The 18514-nt window shown below is 34.7% G+C and overlaps 1 protein-coding gene across 14 annotated transcripts in view; it reads left to right on the forward strand.

The window, feature by feature from the left end:
• Nucleotides 1-18514, forward strand: part of STXBP5 (syntaxin binding protein 5) — a 118418-nt gene that overhangs the window by 62340 nt on the left and 37564 nt on the right. For all 14 annotated transcript variants that reach the window (XM_041125623.1, XM_041125624.1, XM_030021353.2 and 11 more), the window contains 9 exons: nt 1061-1184; nt 2485-2563; nt 8711-8865; nt 9930-10002; nt 12202-12349; nt 12755-12822; nt 13908-13948; nt 16035-16255; nt 17790-17968. In XM_041125623.1, coding sequence (XP_040981557.1) covers nt 1061-1184; nt 2485-2563; nt 8711-8865; nt 9930-10002; nt 12202-12349; nt 12755-12822; nt 13908-13948; nt 16035-16255; nt 17790-17968 — 1088 coding nt within the window. The remainder of the gene's footprint in view (nt 1-1060; nt 1185-2484; nt 2564-8710; nt 8866-9929; nt 10003-12201; nt 12350-12754; nt 12823-13907; nt 13949-16034; nt 16256-17789; nt 17969-18514) is intronic.

Genomic DNA, 18514 nt, shown 5'->3' on the forward strand with positions numbered 1-18514 from the left:
ATGTCTTTACCATAAGTATTAAGCAAATCTATCTTCTCAGAAATATCAAAGTTCCATACTTCTAGCAGGTAATACTTCCTTCTGCACCTTTTGGGTAGTAGAGAAATACTTTGGGTTTTCATTGTTTATTTATATTTTCATGCTATAACTAAAATTCCCTCACACATCACCTAATGGTTTCATAATGTCTCCATGTACTAATAGAGATACTGGAAACAAAAATGGCACCAATCTTTTCTTACTAGTTAACCTGTTTGCCTTATTTGTACTCTCTGCTTCATTGTTTACTCTTCTCTTACCTTAAGGCAGGGACTAGATTTCATTTAGTCAGCTTTTTTTCTGCAGTAAGATTTTACGTGGCATGGCTTAATCATTCCATTCCTAATTTTATGAATATAAAGATGTTTCTGTATTCATGGAAAGATTTACTAGTAGATTCCGACATTTTCTTGTACCTCAATACTGCCATTGCAACATTAGAATGCTTATTCAAGCTAATATTTTGTTTTTATCATTATTCCTCATAATTTCCAAAACATCTTATCATTACTTCAATTCTTGTTTTACTTAGGTTCTCAGCCCATGCTTGCCTCTTGTTCATATCCACAAAGACATCTCAAAATGCCGTTTAAAACTTTGGCCTGATAATCCCACGAAGTAGATAGTTGTGGTGGGGTTTTTTTTTTGTGTGTGTGGACAGTGTATTTTTCCTGATAAAAAAAGATTTTGGTTGGAAAGCTCAAATAAGTGCTTGCAGTTATTCTGTGCATGCTATCCATTGAAAAATATGTTAATATTACACTGAGGAGGATTTTGTTCCCCTTAAAAAATACTGTCTTCATTGTAGTGATATGTTGATGGATAAGGTATATCTGAAAGAAGTACTTACGAACCAAAAACTTACCGTGAGTAAATTAAGATGTACTAAAAGCAGTATGATTTAATTAGTACTTTCTCTAATTTCCTTTTGCTGTCTAATGTCATTGAGGAAGGAGTAAGGATAAAATGATACTAAGATACTCAACTTACAATGTTCTGTTTTTTCTCTTTTCTTGCATAGGCTATCCACTCTGTGGCTTGGCATCATGAAGGAAAACAATTTATTTGTAGCCATTCAGATGGTACCTTGACCATATGGAATGTAAAATCTCCTACCAAACCTTTCCAGACAATCACTCCACACGGTAAGATGAAAATGGATACCCACTGTGTTTGACAGCTCTTAAAACAGAGAGAGCTTATTTTTAATAGAAGTGTGTTTTGCAAAACCAAGTATTAAAAATACACTTGCAGTGCAAGTAAAAAAACTTTCTCTGTCATACCAAATTCTGATAGATTTCATTAAAAAAAAGTCTTTATGAAATAAGAATCCAAATCACTGCAGTTCTGTCTAAATCTCTGAACTTTAAGCTCGCCTTTCACACAATGGCATTGAACTCAAAATTAACTAATGCATATTTTGCAGGGCTTGCTTTTTGCTTGACATTACAGTCCCATATGTTGTTTAAAATACATATAAGCAAGCATCTGTTTCATGTATAAATGTGTAGATTACCATATAAATTCTTGGAAAGATTTGTAACAGAGTAAGACTAGCATCTGGTAAGATGTTCCCACTTCTCAGAAGTCTTGCATTAATGTTAATCTAGGAAATTGACATTGCATGTTGTTCTTCTGTGAAATATGCTGCTGCTCATCAAAAAAAGTTCTATACAAATGCCAGGTTTGCATGGTGTGTATGTGTCTAAGTCATGTCTTGGAACTTATTTACCTCAGATACTTAAGTGTGAATGTAATAGGATAATCTGTGAGGTTACAGTTGTAGTACAAGATGCTATAGCTGAGCATCCTGGTTTGCCTCTCTGAGCCTCTAGCAAGTCCAGAGGCTCACATTTCTATTAATGTTCAGATAGAAAAGATGCATATTTACACCGTACTCTTAATTTCTACTGACTCCATGGGAAATTGTACCTATAGAAGCTTTAGTTGCTAATAGTGCACAGCTGAGAGAGCAGGCCTTCATGTTCAAATTCAGGTCTTAGCCTTTAAGGATAACACTCAGAATAAACCTCTTTTTACTTGTAAGCTGACCCATTTTGATTGCAAAATGGTAGACACAAGATAAATTTTAAATCTTAGTGCTACTTATAATCCTCCCCTAAAAAAGTTGTTTTGGTTTTGAAAACAAATATTCTACAACACTTCAAAAAAAACCCCAACAAACAAAAAACCAAAAAACCCAAACCCAGACAAACAAAAAAACCCCAACAATGAAAAAAACCCTAGACCTAAATATTCTAGGTTGTTGTATTGAGTTTTAACAAATCTTTAATGATATTATTCCAAGGCATACTCCATAATTGTCAGAGGTATTGAATATATGTTTGTATGAATGTTCTACTCTGCAAATTGCATAGTGAATTTTGTAATTTGTCATGATGTTATGGAACTGTAAGACTAATATAAGAAAATAATTTACTTTAGGAAAGCAGCTGAAGGATGGAAAGAAGCCAGAACCCTGCAAACCTATTCTTAAGGTGGAATATAAAACAACTAGAGCTGGGTAAGACTTGTTTTCTATGCAAAATTAACATATGTAAAATAAATGCAGCTCTCTGGGAATGTACTTTGTTTTCCAGTTGTTGGGATACATATCTTGATGGTGCTAAGCTATGGTAAAACAGCTGAAATAGTTTTGGTAAATCAGGTAAATCACTGAATAAACTACAAAAACATGTGTGAACAAACTACTATATACAAACCTTAACTTAAGTAAAGATACTGCTAATGCGTTATCTACATGCTTCTTCCATGCTACTAAACTCGTGTATTTTTGCTCAATCTCTTGAGAATATTAAAGAAAAAAAGGCTGCTGAAGCACAGAAGACACTAAAGCACAGACCTGAAAAACTGAACTTTGACAAATAGTAGCCTGATGCAAATATCTAAATTCTGAATATGTGTTCCTCCCCTAAAAATGTTACTGACAGAAGCTTTTCTGGTAGAGTGCTGTAATTTATGCAGTGAATTGTGCCTAATTATGCACATTGAGAATGTAACGAAGCAGTAATTGCAACAAGAGGCTCAGATGGAGTTACAGTGTCTTGAATAGCATGTTTTCTTACCAACACTGCCATTAGGATTGAAGGATTTCATGAACTGTGTGGAGTTTCTTTTATTTATGGTTCTGAAGTGTTTAAAGAGTTTGAGTAAAAAGTGCGATATAAAGATAAAATATAAATGAAACCTGCTCAGCTATTTGTAAAGGTTGATGGTTTTTTTTATTTTTTAAATTTTCTTTTACTTGGGGGGATTTATGTATTGTTTTAATTTGCTTTCCAGACATTCAAATCTATAGAAGATTGTTACTTGATGTAATGTAGTTTACTGCTATATGTTAGTATACCCATACATACAGTATCAGTGGCTTTGTGTATTTTTATTGTTTGCTAATATGAGGTAAACAAATTTAAGACTGTGGCTAACTCCCAGATGTATGAACATCTATGATCAATTGGAAAGCCATATTTTACTTGCAGCAGTCTACATCTGTCTGCATATTCTTTTCCAACTGAAATGTCAAAAGCTGATGTAAAGAAAGATACAAATAAGCAAAAGTAGTCTCAGCTTCAGCAAGTTACAATTTCTGCAATCAAAAGCCTTCTGTTATGAATAGTCATTCTGAAGGAAAAGATTAGTTTGAAACTTGTTCTATGTAATTATAATATTACAATGTGAAAACTAGTTGACTTTTCACACAGTTTAAAGAGGAATTTATTCTAGTATAATTTCTAAGAATACATAGCTCTTTGGGGAGACTACTTTTTCCTAGTGTGGGCTTTTGTTACACCTCTCATTTTCCAGTGTTCATCCAAACTGAATGTTTTGATGCATTTCAGTTTAGTATTTTCTCTCTAATATTTTCTTCATCTTCAGTGCACTTATAAATCTGTAACTGTTGTGATACTCTTCCAGAACTTTAATTAAAAAGAAAAAAAAAAAAAGAAAAAACCCACAAAAGCCTCAATCTGCACTGGTGGTGAAGCAGTGCACTGAAAATCTCCATTCGTTAACTTCTACATGTACTTCAGTTCATACTTGAATTTTCGGTTTCAGTTGTAGTCTTACAAGAATTTTAAGGCAAGGCAGAACTACCTTTCAATGCTTGAAATTTTGAGTTTTTCTCTTTACCAATTGAAATTGGTTAGGTATGAACATGATACAATTTTGACTTTTAGGTAAAGCACTATCATTTGTTGTTCATGGCTTAATTTCCGTAGTGCAGAGGAGAATAATTTCTGCACAGGACCAAATTTTTTCTAGCTACTGAAAGAATATGAGAAACAAATCAAACTTGCTTCTGTAACAGTCTGCTCTAACAGTTCTTCAAAAACAAACCAAAAAAAACCCACAAAAGAAAACAAAAAAGCTTACAACATCTTTAAGAGGTACTGTTTAATGTATATTTAAGTTATTTCATCTAACTTCTTTATTGTGAAAAACAGTGAGTAACCATTCCATGTTCACATTTTCCGTGCTCTGTATGGAACTCTAAATCTTTGTCACCTCTTCTTTCTTGCTCCTTCCTTATCCAGAGTGGTCTAGGATCTAGATTTGTTTCAATATCTCCTCATGCAGAAAACAATTCATTGATGTGATCTTACTTGTTTTCTTTACCAGTTCTAATTCTAATAAACTGGTTTTTTGAGAAAAGGTGTCCAGAAGGAAGGTGTCCACAGAAGGAAGGAACATAACTGATTGCAACCTGATAGTAGGGGCTACAGACACTATTCTTTCCACTTTTGCAGCTCTTATTAATCCTTTCTCACTTTTTTCCTCCATTAAGTTCTCCATATTATGAAGCTGGAGTTGCGGAAACAGGACAGTGTGAGGCTTTTTCTGGTTTTTACAGACTACCTATTTATCTTTGCAGTCTGTGGTTTTTCTGTTGCTGTGTTTTTGGGGTTTTTTAAGTCTACTGCAGATAGTGCCTGTGAAGTCTCCAAAGCCAAAGTTGTTTACCCTACAACAATAGGATGTCTGTACCTTTATTTCTGGCTATATAATATTGACAGTCCTGTATGTGGGCTATGGAGTAGAAAAGGCAAGTTCTTGATATATTCCTTGAGCAAACTGGCATAATTTTCCAATCCCACAGCATAATGTCATTATTCTCCAGCCATTTAAATTCGTCTAAAATACTCTATCCCTTTTTGAAGCAGTGAGTTCCAAAGGTAGTTTACCTTTTGAGCTTCCTGATATGGTTTCCATGTTGCCTTTTATGCATACTTTTCTGTCTAAAGTGAAACTAGAGAAGCTCTTGAGCTTCCTAATGCCATTTCCCACTCCTCCAGATTCAGTCCCTTACAGTATTTACTCTGGTTGATATTAGCATTACGGTAAAATTGCCCAAGCTTATTCTTTGCTACTAGAGCTCTGTGTAGAAATTAGAGTTCAAAAGTGTCCCTGTAAAACATTATTAAAAAAAAAAAAAAAAAAAAAAAAAAAAAAGAGGTATTGTCTTGGTAGCTAATGCAGCTGTCATTGACTAACTGTAGAGCAGTACCTCTTAGCGAGATGGATGTATATAATTGGGAACCAGGATAAATAATACAATGTTACAATAATAATAACAACAAGGTCTCCAGATAAGTAAAAGTTCTTGATCTGTTAATTTAGTTTGAACAGCACTATTTTTTTGTGTGTGAGCTTGTTGGTTCAAAAGCACAATTCCCAAAATGAATTTGTAATTTATCTTCACTACTACTTCAAGATTTCTAGTCTTAAGCTAAACTAACTCTTGAAGTCTTTTCTACTTTTACTACTAGGGATTAACTTGACAAATTCACCCATGGTTTGAAAAGTAAGCCAATTGGTACCAATGGCCTGGCTTCTGTATATACTGTTCTGTCTCACATCCAGATTGCTAGAAACTGCCCAAAATTTGACAGTTTACTTTTAAAATTGAGCAGAAACCTCCTCCAGGCTTGTGAGCCATTCAGCTCTCAGTTGTATTATGTTTTCATACGCTGCAAGACCTAATACTGTGTTTTCTGAAATTCTTTTCAATGAAACATTGCCTCCCATGTAGTGATTTTTTTTTTATAGTGTTCCCCAAGTGATTTTACAGATTTAACTGATGAGGAAATTAATGTAAAGGGATTGCTTCCAAACCTGCTGAAGCAGAACTGTTTCAAAGAAGAATCTCTATATTAGCAGCTGCTAAAAATGCTATATAGGAGTTCTCTAAGAGCTGAGCACTGCTTTTTGTTAAATGTTTTCTACTGTTTCACATAGGTAAAGTGTAACTATCAAAGTTGGAGCAATCTCATCTATTATGTACAGTACATTTTTTTTTTCTTTTAAATTATGTCTTTCTATTTAACATTCATGTGCACTAACCTTTTAATATGTATCACAACTGAAGGACAACACTAAATATTTAATTAGAAAACACACAGCTTGTGTTCGTGGTAAATCCATGGTTTCATAAAAATATTAAAAGTTCATACACAAACCTGTATTAGTCTTTCTGGCAGACTAAAGTCAACTTTAATCTTTGATTCATCTGTGAAAAATCCATGTGACAGATCCGTGTGATCTGTTTTTAGCTCTTTCATAGGATACAGACTCTGGCAAGCCTGCCCAAAGCAATGTGATTACCTTGAGAAATAAAATGAGGAGAAACCAGCATGCAGTTTTCACTGTGATGTATGAAACTTAGAAACCAAAATTTGTCACTTCGTTGTCAGTTGATCTTGGTGAATCCGCAAATCTAATAATTACTACAAATTGTCCTGGCAGCATTATTGTTTCAAAAAAAACTAATGATTTTGCGTAGACAAAAAATACTGCAATAAATCAATCCAGCACAATGAGATACTGCAAGTATATCACACCAGTATTTTTTTCTTCATTGACATCCTAAAAAATAGCGGCTTAAATTAAAGTTTGTCCTTTTCCTGAAATTACTTCATGGACCTGACCATAAAAGATTATTTGAAGTTCCAGTATGAAGAATTGAGATTAAATGAAAACTTGGAGAAAACTTACTCCTTTTCTAGAAATAAACTTTGGGCTACTGTTGGAGGCAGGATATTGAACTTGGTGGACCCATGGTCTAATTTATGGCCATTCCTTTGAGGTCTCTTCCTCAGCCAGCAGAACTCTTTGATGCTATCAACTCTTTAGTCATAGGGCTTTCTGAAGGATCAGGCAGATTGTGCAATAATTGTAGAAATTGAAAGCTTATCTCGGTCTGCTTTGCCTTCAATGCTACAAACACAGAGCACAAGCCTTAAACTCATGAAGGGCAGCATGTGCATAAACTAAACCCTTCATACACAGTTTTCAAGAAGAAAGATGTACCTAATCTGTCACATTTGTGTTTCAAATGCTAACTAGTGAAGGCCATTTAGACAGTATGGGAAATACGGTGTTATAGAAAAAGACAAAAAATAAAAGATATCTTCAGCCTCTTTTTCACAATGTATCAGGATGGTTGGTTTTTTTTTATTTTCCCCCTACAAATTTTTTCCAGATACTGACATAGTAGCTGCTTCCAAGGTAGACATAAACAAAGGGGTAGGATTCTTACCTAAAGTAAGCATAAAAGTAGATCAGAGGAATTTCACACTCTAAGTGCCTATTTTTCCTCCAGAAATATAACCTGGAATTTGAGGCAATAGTCAATAATGGGTGGAATTTCTTGAGCTGTGTACTTATAAACAGTCTGCTCTTTAAAAGGTATTATGCCCTATTTTAAACATAAATAGTATTAAAATGAGTGATGACTTTTGATAATCAGGAAAGAAGAAAATACCTAGCAAAACAAATATATTCATCTTGTTTTTCAATAAATTAAATACTAAACCATATATTATGTACATATTGGAGAAAATGTGGATGTGTTTAAAAGTATGTTTCTGTAAAGACTTTAAAAAAAATTTAAGGGAAGCCTCTAACCTTTTTTCAAGACTAGAAGAAATATTTTTGCTTTGCTATACTCAGCCATTTAATTATGCAGGAGGAGTAGTCTATGGCAGAGTAGTTCCTTGAATTTTGTGCGGGGGGGGGGGGGGGGGGGGGAAATGTATAAAATGTCTAAAGTAAGTGTGTAATGAGACAACTATGGGCATTTATTTATGTCTTTGCTTCTTAAAAGACGTTAGGTCTTTGAAGCTTATCAAGCAGCTGGTTGCTTTTCCAAGACAGTCATATTATTATGACTGCAAAATTACTTTACACTGTTTACAAAATTGTTGATCCTTCAAAATTTAGGATGATTCTGTACAGGAAGAAAATGGGACTATTTCTTCCTGATCCTGCTAGAATATTTTATAGTATGGATAAATGGGGCTGTTGGCAAATCTGAATCTGCAGTTCAGTAGAAAAGAAACAATTCTGAAGTTTAACTAAATAAAAAAACCTCTCATCTTTGGAAGCAGTTGCAAAGATTGGTTAAATAAGCAATATGGAACAAAAGGTCTGGAAGAGATATCTGACGAATTATAGTCTTCTAAATCTTGGTTTTTAGGTTTTGAAACACATACCCAAGCTACAAATTGCATGGAGAGCTGGTTTGCATTATTCTTAATGTATCTCTGCTTAATGATATCTCATTGAACCTTATAATAAGGTTACAAAACCCGCCCAGTGTCTTTTAATGTATTATCTTGGTGTGATCCTAAATGCCTCTGCTTTATTCCAGGGAGCCTTTCATCATTCTCTCAGGAGGCTTGTCATATGACACTGTAGGAAGACGACCCTGTTTAACAGTTATGCATGGGAAAAGTACTGCTGTGCTAGAAATGGATTATTCTATTGTTGATTTTCTAACCCTCTGTGAAACACCATATCCTAATGGTAGGCTCTGTAAAGATTTTTCTCAGTACTTTGACCTCTTCTCTTTGGAGTTTTATCCCATCAGAATATTCTTTACTATTGCCTTTCTGTTTTATCTCTGGGGATCAGACTGCAGCAGCAACATCTGTTATCCCCATTGTCTGAAGTATGTTTTATTCCCAAAGCATCATAATACAATAGTTTATTATAAAACCTATTTTGCTTCTAGAAGAATGCCAATTACTGGTTCCATGGTTTTTCCTTTTTTTAATCTCAAAAGCACATGCAGACAAAAAGTAGCATTACAATTTTAAACCGTAGTTACTGCAGCAGATGTGTTCATTAATATTTATTTGAGCACATAAGACCTTTCCAGTCAATGCTAAATCTTGATTAGCATTTGTGTAGTACTCTTAACTTTTAGTGACTTTATTCATTCCAGTACTCACATGAAGTTCATGACTAACCTGTAATCTCTCTTCTGTAGAAGGGGATTTTTTTTATCACAGTTTAGGTAGTTGTCCCAGTTTAATAGTGCCGATGACTTCAATGTTTTTTAGCTGTCAACTTCCAGCAGAGTATATAAAACTGCTTAGCTCAGAATTGAGGTCTGCCTGAAAGAGGGAAAGATAAACTTTGGAAACTCTTTCAGTTTTCTTATTTTAGTGTCAAGTCAGCTGTCTTTCAATCCATTTTGTAAGCAATTAGAATTTAAACCCCACTGAATAAGAGGAAAAGCAGTTGGGGGGGGAGGATGTTATTGTTCAGTAATTGGCTCTTTCTCAAGAATACTGCTTATACAAGTTCCTCTGCATGTTCCTTTTCCTGTTATTTGAGCTATTTAAATGGTTCTAGCAAACTGGAAGAGAGTTGAGAATATTGAATTAAAGGGAGAATATGGCTTCTCCAAACTTAACTTGGAGTATTCAGGGGGGTAAGTGTATAAAATATCTCCAGAAACTATAGTCATCTAAGTGGCTTTTCTACTCCTGAGTGATAGAGTGCAAGGCCTGATCACATTCTTGGGGCTGTGCATGCAAGAACTACATTTACCAATAAGTAACTTGTTTCTTTCTTGTTTTCAGACTTTCAGGAACCGTACGCTGTAGTTGTTCTCCTAGAAAAGGACTTAGTAGTGATTGACCTTGCACAAAATGGGTAAGAATCTTGTGTAGTCTTTTTAATGGTTGCCTGCAGTGATCAGCCTGTTGTTCTCTGTTGTTCTGCTCTATAGCTTTTTAATCTACTGTAATACCTCCCTGTCCAGAACATAAAATTTTGAATATTAAATATAAGGTTTCTTCAGCAGAACTGAGCATCTTTATAGATCAACTTTTCTCAGGTTAATATGTAGTAGATGAGTAGAATATTATGTGACTTCTTCCAGGCTTGATTGACTGACAGAAATTACTGATCACTGCTGCTTTTTAATTATCACAGTTTATTTTGAAGTTGATTCCTTAGTGCTATGAGGGGAGCTCAGAATTTTGGGGAAGGGAGCAGGGGGAACAACTATTCAGATAAGGCAGGTAATTTTGGCTGACACTGAGTGTTGTTGTTACCACATAAATACTTGCTGATTTTATTGCCAAATGTATTGCTATCTGTTTTGCTTAAAGTAACTCAATACTGATGCAATAAATATCATATATGTAACATGAGAATGGTAACATCTACTTCCTGGTTTACTACTGTGATAACAGGTTGCTTAAAAGCAGTATCCTATTACAGTTTTCACAACTAATACTTGTCTAACCCATTTTGAGTCTCCTGTTACTTTGTCCATGGAACAGTCCTTATACTCTATTAAGTGGTGATTAAAAATTCTGGATCCTACAAATTTTTCTATCAAGGATTTTGAATTAGTATAGGCAGTAAAAACTAACTATTAAGGGATTAGTAGCAGAGGAACCAGACGTATAAGATCTTTGTAGTGTTCCTGATTAAAAGTCACCAGTGGTCAATGAATTAAAAAAATCCTTGTGAAGAGCATCCTTCTAGGGCAAAACAAAAACCTGTAAATATGTATCCTCAGAGATAATGGTGATACCTTAGCTAATGAAGACTCTATTGAATTTGGAAGAAGGTCAAGTTCAGTCCTAATATCTCTGCAGCTACTGAGCAATTTAGTTTTTCCCAATGTTACATGGCCATATGCTGTATCCAAAACTTGTTTCTGATATACCAATGGCATTAAGCTTCCAACATTCATATGTTGAAAGATGAATAAAACAAGTTTTAATGAGCTTGAAATAAAAAGGTTTGTACAAGGCTTTTTTTCTTAAGTGAAAGTTTGCAGTGCCTGAAATTTGAAGTAATGTTAAGGCTTGTTCCATTTCATGTTAAAAAATCTTCAGCAGTTATGTTTTTAGAAGACTTACGATGGTCTTTGTTACAGTTGACTTGCAAAGTATTAATTGTTTCACACCTGAAAAGCAATTAATAGGTTTTTTGCTACAGGAGGTTTCCTTTTGCCCTGTGTCATATGGATTTATCATGTTTTGTTAAAATTAAGCCTCTTTTCCATTCGATTTTTAGAATATTGTTTTAGCTTTCCAGATAGCTCTGTATAAAGTTATTGATATGCAGAATATTTTCATCTGTTGTTGATAATTTTTCATTTAGATGAGTTAAGAGGCTGTGTCCCTTTTGGCCCCCCTTGGGGGGGGGGGGGCGGGGAAAAGCAGGGAGGAAGCATATGGATAGTATGCATTTCTCTGGAGATAAATTTCTTGGAACACAGATGTATTTACCTCTTATTATTATTGGCTTTTTTCCTCATTAAGGCTCGGTGGTGGTGGGGAGTATGTGTGTGTGTGTGTTTACTTCTAATTGGTAATGGAGTGTTGCTATCTATAACTTTCAGAAAGTGATCTTGAAGTTGCAAGTAGGTTATGAAAAGTGCTGGAAGACTTTGTCCAAGAACAGTATAATAATACAAAGTGGAAAGTGGAGTCTTCCCATCTTTCTCCCTGGAAGAATAGACTGAAGAGTTAGAAATAAATTTGTAGCTCCACGTTACTACAACTAAGACTTGGTAACTTCAGTTTTTCCACAGGCAATTAAGATAGTAAGCTTTTAAAAGTAGGAAACTATAGGGAATAGCAGTGTTCTAGAAATATTCTAGAAACAGTAAAAACTTTAGGTTCTGTCTAGAGTACTACAGTACCTTGATAGCATACTGGATGAGCAGTAAAGCTGCATAGTACATTTGTTCATAATCTAATTTGATATGCATTTATTTTCCTCTATATGAAAAGAACGCAAACTTAGTCTTTAGTGTTTTACTTGTGTTCTGCATTTAAAAAAAAAAAAGTTTTTCTTAGATTAACAGTCTTCCCCTTTCATCCATTAAAGGTACCCTATATTTGAGAATCCCTATCCTTTGACTATACATGAATCTCCGGTTACCTGTTGTGAATATTTTGCCGATTGTCCTGTGGACCTCATACCTGCACTCTATTCAGTTGGCGCTCGACAGAAACGTCAAGGCTACAGTAAGAAGGTACAACATCTACTACATACGTATGTATTTGAAAATACTGAAAATCAACAGCTCTAAACAACATAAGAGTGGCCATACTAAGACCAAAGATCCATCTGACTTGTTATCCTGTCTTTGACAGTGGCTAATAGCAGATGTCTAGGGAGGATATAGCATATGTCAAGCCTATAGTCATGCTTTCCTGATGTGCTCCTATTGATTGCCGTATCACTGGAAGCCAAGGGACTTCCTGGAGCAGGGGTGGTGTTTATAGCCCTTGATTATTTTTTTTTCTCTGCAGTTGATATGTCTAATTACTTTTTGAAGATGTGAAATACTGGAATCTGCAGTATCTGCAGTAATTTCAATGGCTTAACTTTGCACTGTATGATATTTTCTTCCTCAGTGTATTTGTTAATCTTCCAGGAATGGCCTATCAGTGGAGGCAACTGGGGTTTGATCACTCAGAGTTATCCAGAGATAATTATTACAGGGTAAGTGACACCATAGTGTAGTAATAACTTTCTTAGCTGATTAAGTAGAAGTGAGAATATTTTGCGCCTCTTGTAGAAAACAATGTTCTAAGAGTGGTTTGAATGATTTAAAAAATTATGTTCACCAGACGAGTCATTTGCCTAATCTTCCTGAGGTGTTAACAGGAAAGTAAAGCAAAATGTGCAGAACAAGGTAGGAACAAAATGATAGCAGGTGTTTTACAGGGATTATTATTATGATGTGGTATTGTGATTATGTCTGCTTGCTATCAATATATGCTGGATGAAACTTACCTTTTATTCTTTAACTTTTGGAAAAGAGTTGAGTAGTGTTTTAAGGCACAGGAAGTCCATTAAATAGTTATTGAGTTCAGTTCTCAAAGGGAAGACAATTTTTTTATTTCAAAAAGGACAACCAAATACTTAAATCTGTTTGTTTTGATCTCTTTTTGAGACTGATCCTTCTAATACTGCTCTAAGGAGCATAAACCAAATATAATTTGTAACCATGCAGTGCATCACTGAAAGTGAGAGCACTACTAAAGTTTTTTTTTAGAACAGCCCATTAACCCTAATGAGGATTACTGTCACTTTATGCTACACATTGGAGAAAAGTTGAGAGACAGTCCTGAAAAAAAATCTAGTCATCTGATTCTCAATTTCAAGGATAAATAAACAAGTTAGGTGACTCATTTACACTGAAATACAGTACATTTAGGCATCTCCTTCACAAGTGTAACTCCAAATAAATGGCATCTTTTAAGAAACAACACATGGCAAGGTATACCAAACTGCTTAAGGGATATGCAGGTATCTGAAATCAGTATTTAAAATAGTAAATTAGTATTATTACGGAGGAATTTCAGGGAGTTAGCCTCCAAAGGTTTTTTTTAATCCCTTCTGTCCAAAGTAATTGGGGTGCATGTTTGCAAAATATCTGCTTCCAATAAATTGTGAAAATAAAGTGTCACTAAGAATACTAAAAAAGCCATAATGCTAGCCATATATTTTCTAATTGGTAGCAAAGAGGTCTAACACTCCAACTAACCATTTTACCATCTTATTAATTTTTTAATATTTCATAGGCATGCTGATGGGTCAATCAAGTTTTGGGATGCCTCAGCAAGTAAGTGTTTTCAGTAGAGATTTTTTTCCTGTGCAGTAGGAGTTTTCTAAACTTACTGATTTCTCTAATGGAATGTAATTGCAGATTAGTCATTCTCATTATTTCCTGCCTCATGTAAAGTCAGTAACTCCATAGGAAACTGATTTAAAATTAAATAAAGTTCACATTATTTCTTAGTTAATTGTTTCACTGTTTTTACCACCTCGGTGAAAATGCACTGGTAGTCCAAGGACCTGCTAAAATGGAAGAGTTCTAAAATTTTTTAGAAGCACCTTCAGAAGCACATTTTAGAGCATAGAGATGCATGATGGGCAAATGCGTTCCTTTTTAGTACAATTGAATTTCAGTAAGTTATTTCTGTCTTTTTAGACAGGAGAGAGGCATGTGTTTATAAGATATCAGCTTCCCATAAATTACAGTATCTAAAAATGAGAATTGGAACCAGTAGTAGTTTGTGCTAATAAAATGATCTAGGCATTTGTGAAGAAAGGCAGAACAGTAAAGACAAAACACTTTTCTTTGATGGAACACTGAAGAGGTCTGAAGAGTCTGATACCATTTTACATTTCTCTTCAGTTAAAGAGTCAGTTGCATCTGATGGTCTACACAGCTAACAGTGAGAAATGCAGTAAGAATTCAAATTAGAATGGACTGCAGAGAGTTAGATGTTTTAATTAATCTAGTTCTGACTAACCTTACTCTTGGTACTTAAAAGCTGTCTGAAGCAATCTTGGAATCATTATCAGTTGTCTTTGAAAACTTGTGGAAGACTGGTGAGATTCCAAAATGCTAAGGCGTGTGTGGGTGTGGGAGGGAACAGATGCAATGTATATGTTTAAAAACTGGGAGGAGGAGTATTTGGAGTGTTATAGATCTTTAATTTCACTTTAGGGTGGGGGTGGAACCTGGGTGGGGGGAACAATCCTGATTGATTCTCTGTGCTTAAAAATTCTATTCAGCATAGATCTGTCAAGAAGATCCTGTTAAAGGCACTTAGTTTGTTTCTAAAATAGATAAATAAACCTGTTAAGGGAGAAACTGCAAGTATCCTGTATCTTGATTTTAAAACTTTTAAATCTCAATAGCACAGTCTTACAGATGAGCTAGGGAAGTGTGATTCTGGTAAAAGCACTGAAATATGGAAAAGGAGAAAGGATGCTATAAATTAAGTTTTCCTAATGATATGATTGGTATTTGTAGCAGTGATTTGGGCCATTGACTAGAGAATATGTCTGTGAAGTCTGAAAGCAACACCAAGGCAGTTGAAAGAAAATGTAAGAAAGAATTAGAATTACAATTGAGAATGATCTTGCTAATCATTGAATAGCATCTAAGACAATTTATTTGAATATAGGATCAATGATTTACACTCAAAACTTGTTCTGGGGGAAAAAAAAATCGGAGATCTAATGGATTGTAGTGTCAGTGTTGCACAAAAAAATAATCATTGGGATAAATAAGTGGGAATATCTGTAGAACCAACATGGAGTAATTTCACAATTTTAAACTGTGACAAGGCCTCGCTAGAACAGTTCTAGGAAACATGCTATCAAGAAAGATATGGACTGATCAGAGGGCAGCGCTTTTGAATGATCAGACAGAACAAAATAAAAATTGCAGGAACTGGGGCTGTTAAGTCTGAGAAGACAGGTGAGAGGCCATGGATTTGAAATACTGTAAGGAGAAAGGAAAGGAGCTTCACTTTCTCTGCCATAGATAAGCTTAAGTTGTGGGTATGGCACATGTAACTAGATGTTATTGTTATAAAGAGATGCTTAAGTATAGTTAAGCCTTGAGAAGCTGTGAGGGCTTAGTATAACTGAAACTTAGTACATGTCTATCAGGAAAAGTGGTGCTGTAGCAGGGTTTTATTTTATACTAACTGATCCTGCATTAGGCAAGTGGTGCACTGCATGGGCAGAGTCAACACAGGTATTCAATGCTTCTACTCTGCCCTCTTTTGTTGAATATAGTGGCGTTATCTATGAAGGGAAGTTTCTAAATTAAAAAAAAAAAAAATTAACAAGAGAAAAATACCTGTTTAGATCAAAACTAATTTTTTTTTTCTCTTCTGGTTTGTTCCTAGTAACGCTGCAAGTACTCTATAAGCTAAAAACAGCCAAAGTATTTGAAAAATCCCGGAATAAAGATGACAGGCCAAACACAGATATAGTAGATGAAGATCCATATGCTATTCAGATCATCTCATGGTGTCCAGAAAGTAGAATGCTGTGCATAGCTGGAGTTTCTGCACATGTCATTATTTACAGGTTCAGCAAGCAGGAAGTGACAACAGAAGTCATTCCGGTAACTAGTATAACCATTTTTTAACTTTGTAGGATTTAGCTATAAGAATACTGTTGTAGCAATTTACTTCTTCATTGTCTTTCATTGTCTTAGTGAAATGGACAAACACAGTTGCCTCAAAGTGAGATGTATTTTTGTGGAGGAAAAATAATAAATTATGAAATTTCGCAAAAAGTGAAAATTGCACACCAAGATTTTGCTTTTCATTAGCTTTTTCAGCTTTTGCAGCCAATAATAGTTCTTTGTTCTATTTATCAAAGCAAATAGTGAATCAAAACTTGGCTGTATCCAGGGTAAAACGAAAACAAGTGAATGAGATGTTGAGTTGGAGAATTTTCAAAGCTTTTAGGGAGTTGATTCCTTTTTTTTCCTTGATTCATAGTAATTACCACTTGTCTTGGCAAAACTTCTGCAGTATGCAGAGCTGGAAGAGCAAAAGCGTGCCGGACGTGCCCTAAGATCTCTTAAGGACTTTGCGGTGTCACTGTTTTATTCTGTATAAGATACAATGATGAGTTCTATTACAAGAGTTTGAGAAGTCCTTTGTTAAATCAGACACACACATGCAACTTTATCTGAATGTATGAGCTGAAAGCTAACTTTGAAGCCATTTAATTATAAAATGTTGTACGTTCCAAGTAAAGCATTAATCATAATGTAGTTGGGTCCCATCCCCCGCCCCTTATTTTGCCCCCTTCAGATAAGTCTCAGTTGAAGGAGATGAGGCATATTTTTTTTTCTTTCTGGTGTTTACTTCTGTACAAGTACATTCCCTTCTGAGGGAATAGGTTTTTCTAAATGATTTTTACAAATCAGCCCCTAGCAAACTATTCTTCAGTACTAGGAATGCTTTAGAAACAATAGTGTGTAGTTCTTTTTTTCAGTCCATGAGTTAAGTTATACTTTCCAGATGATGAGAATAAAACAGTGGAAAACTTTCTTTACACTGCACTATAATTAATACTAATATTGTTATAGATCCAGCAGAAGGAAATCTGAACTCACGATGAACTCTACAGTTCTTTAAAATGTATGGTTTAGTTCAATGCAGCATCAAACATTGAACTAAGTCCCATGTGTACAGTGCTACAACAGAATAAAGTGTAGCTGTTTGTAAGCCTTCAGCTCATCTTAGGTTTAGCATTCCTGAACTACATAAAACAAGTCCTCTTCATAACTGAGAATTTTATGTGCACAGAATGATAATTAAATGGGTCTTGTATCCAATATTTAATTTCTTTCCAACATTAAGCATCAAACTTTTAAACATTGGGAAATAGGTTAGATTGTCAGCTTTTAGCAATCTTTGGATATTCAGTCTGTAGTAGTTAGTATGACTCTGTATTTCCAAAGACTACATGTGTGTGTTTAGGTTGCAGTGTTTACTAAATTACTGTTATCTTTTAAAAGATGGAAAAGTCCTGGATGCCACTTTCATCACTAGTGTCTTCAGCTGCGCTTCATTTATTTCATATATAGCTTTTTGAAAGGCAAGGTTTATTGATAATTTTTTTTTTTTTACTTCAATTTACAGATGCTGGAAGTACGTCTGTTATATGAAATAAATGATGTTGAATCTCCAGATGGCGAGCAGGTGCCACCTTTACCAACTCCAGGCACAGGTTCCAATCCTCAGTCCATTGTTCCCCAGTCTCATCCATCTACTAGTAGCAGTTCATCTGATGGACTTCGTGATAATGTCCCATGTTTAAAGTAAGTATATTCTGTTATACTTTTGAGTGTAAAACTTCACAAGAAGATGTGATGAGAATATATGTACTTTGATATGATTACAGAAATGTCATTGTTGGCGAAAATGTTTTATTTCTTTGAGCAACGTTTTCCGAATATCTGAAAGTTGAGATCTGTTCTAAGAAATTGTTGCAATCTTAGTTTCTTTAAATTTCATAAGTTGATTTAAAAAAAAATAAATCTGAAAACTCTTACCTTATGACTGCTGCCTGCTTTAGGAAACTTTGGCGTAGATGTTAGTATAACTAGAGATGCTCATGCTTTAGAGCAAACATTTTCAATAGCAGCAACATATAGTTACTTCGAAATTTTATTGTCCATTGAAATGAATAGGCAAATTAATGTTTTGTGGCTCTCCTTAACTTTAGGCCAATTATGTCTGATGAGATTTTACCTGTTAGTTTTCCAGAGCCTTAGGTTTTTAGAGCCAAATCAAAAGCAATGAAAATACTTACAAATAACTAACTTAAAGGTAACTCTGTCTATGCTTATAAATATATTCTTTTT

This window comes from Aquila chrysaetos, chromosome 8 (genome assembly GCF_900496995.4).
Source record: "Aquila chrysaetos chrysaetos chromosome 8, bAquChr1.4, whole genome shotgun sequence".
NCBI classification, from domain to species: domain Eukaryota; kingdom Metazoa; phylum Chordata; class Aves; order Accipitriformes; family Accipitridae; genus Aquila; species Aquila chrysaetos.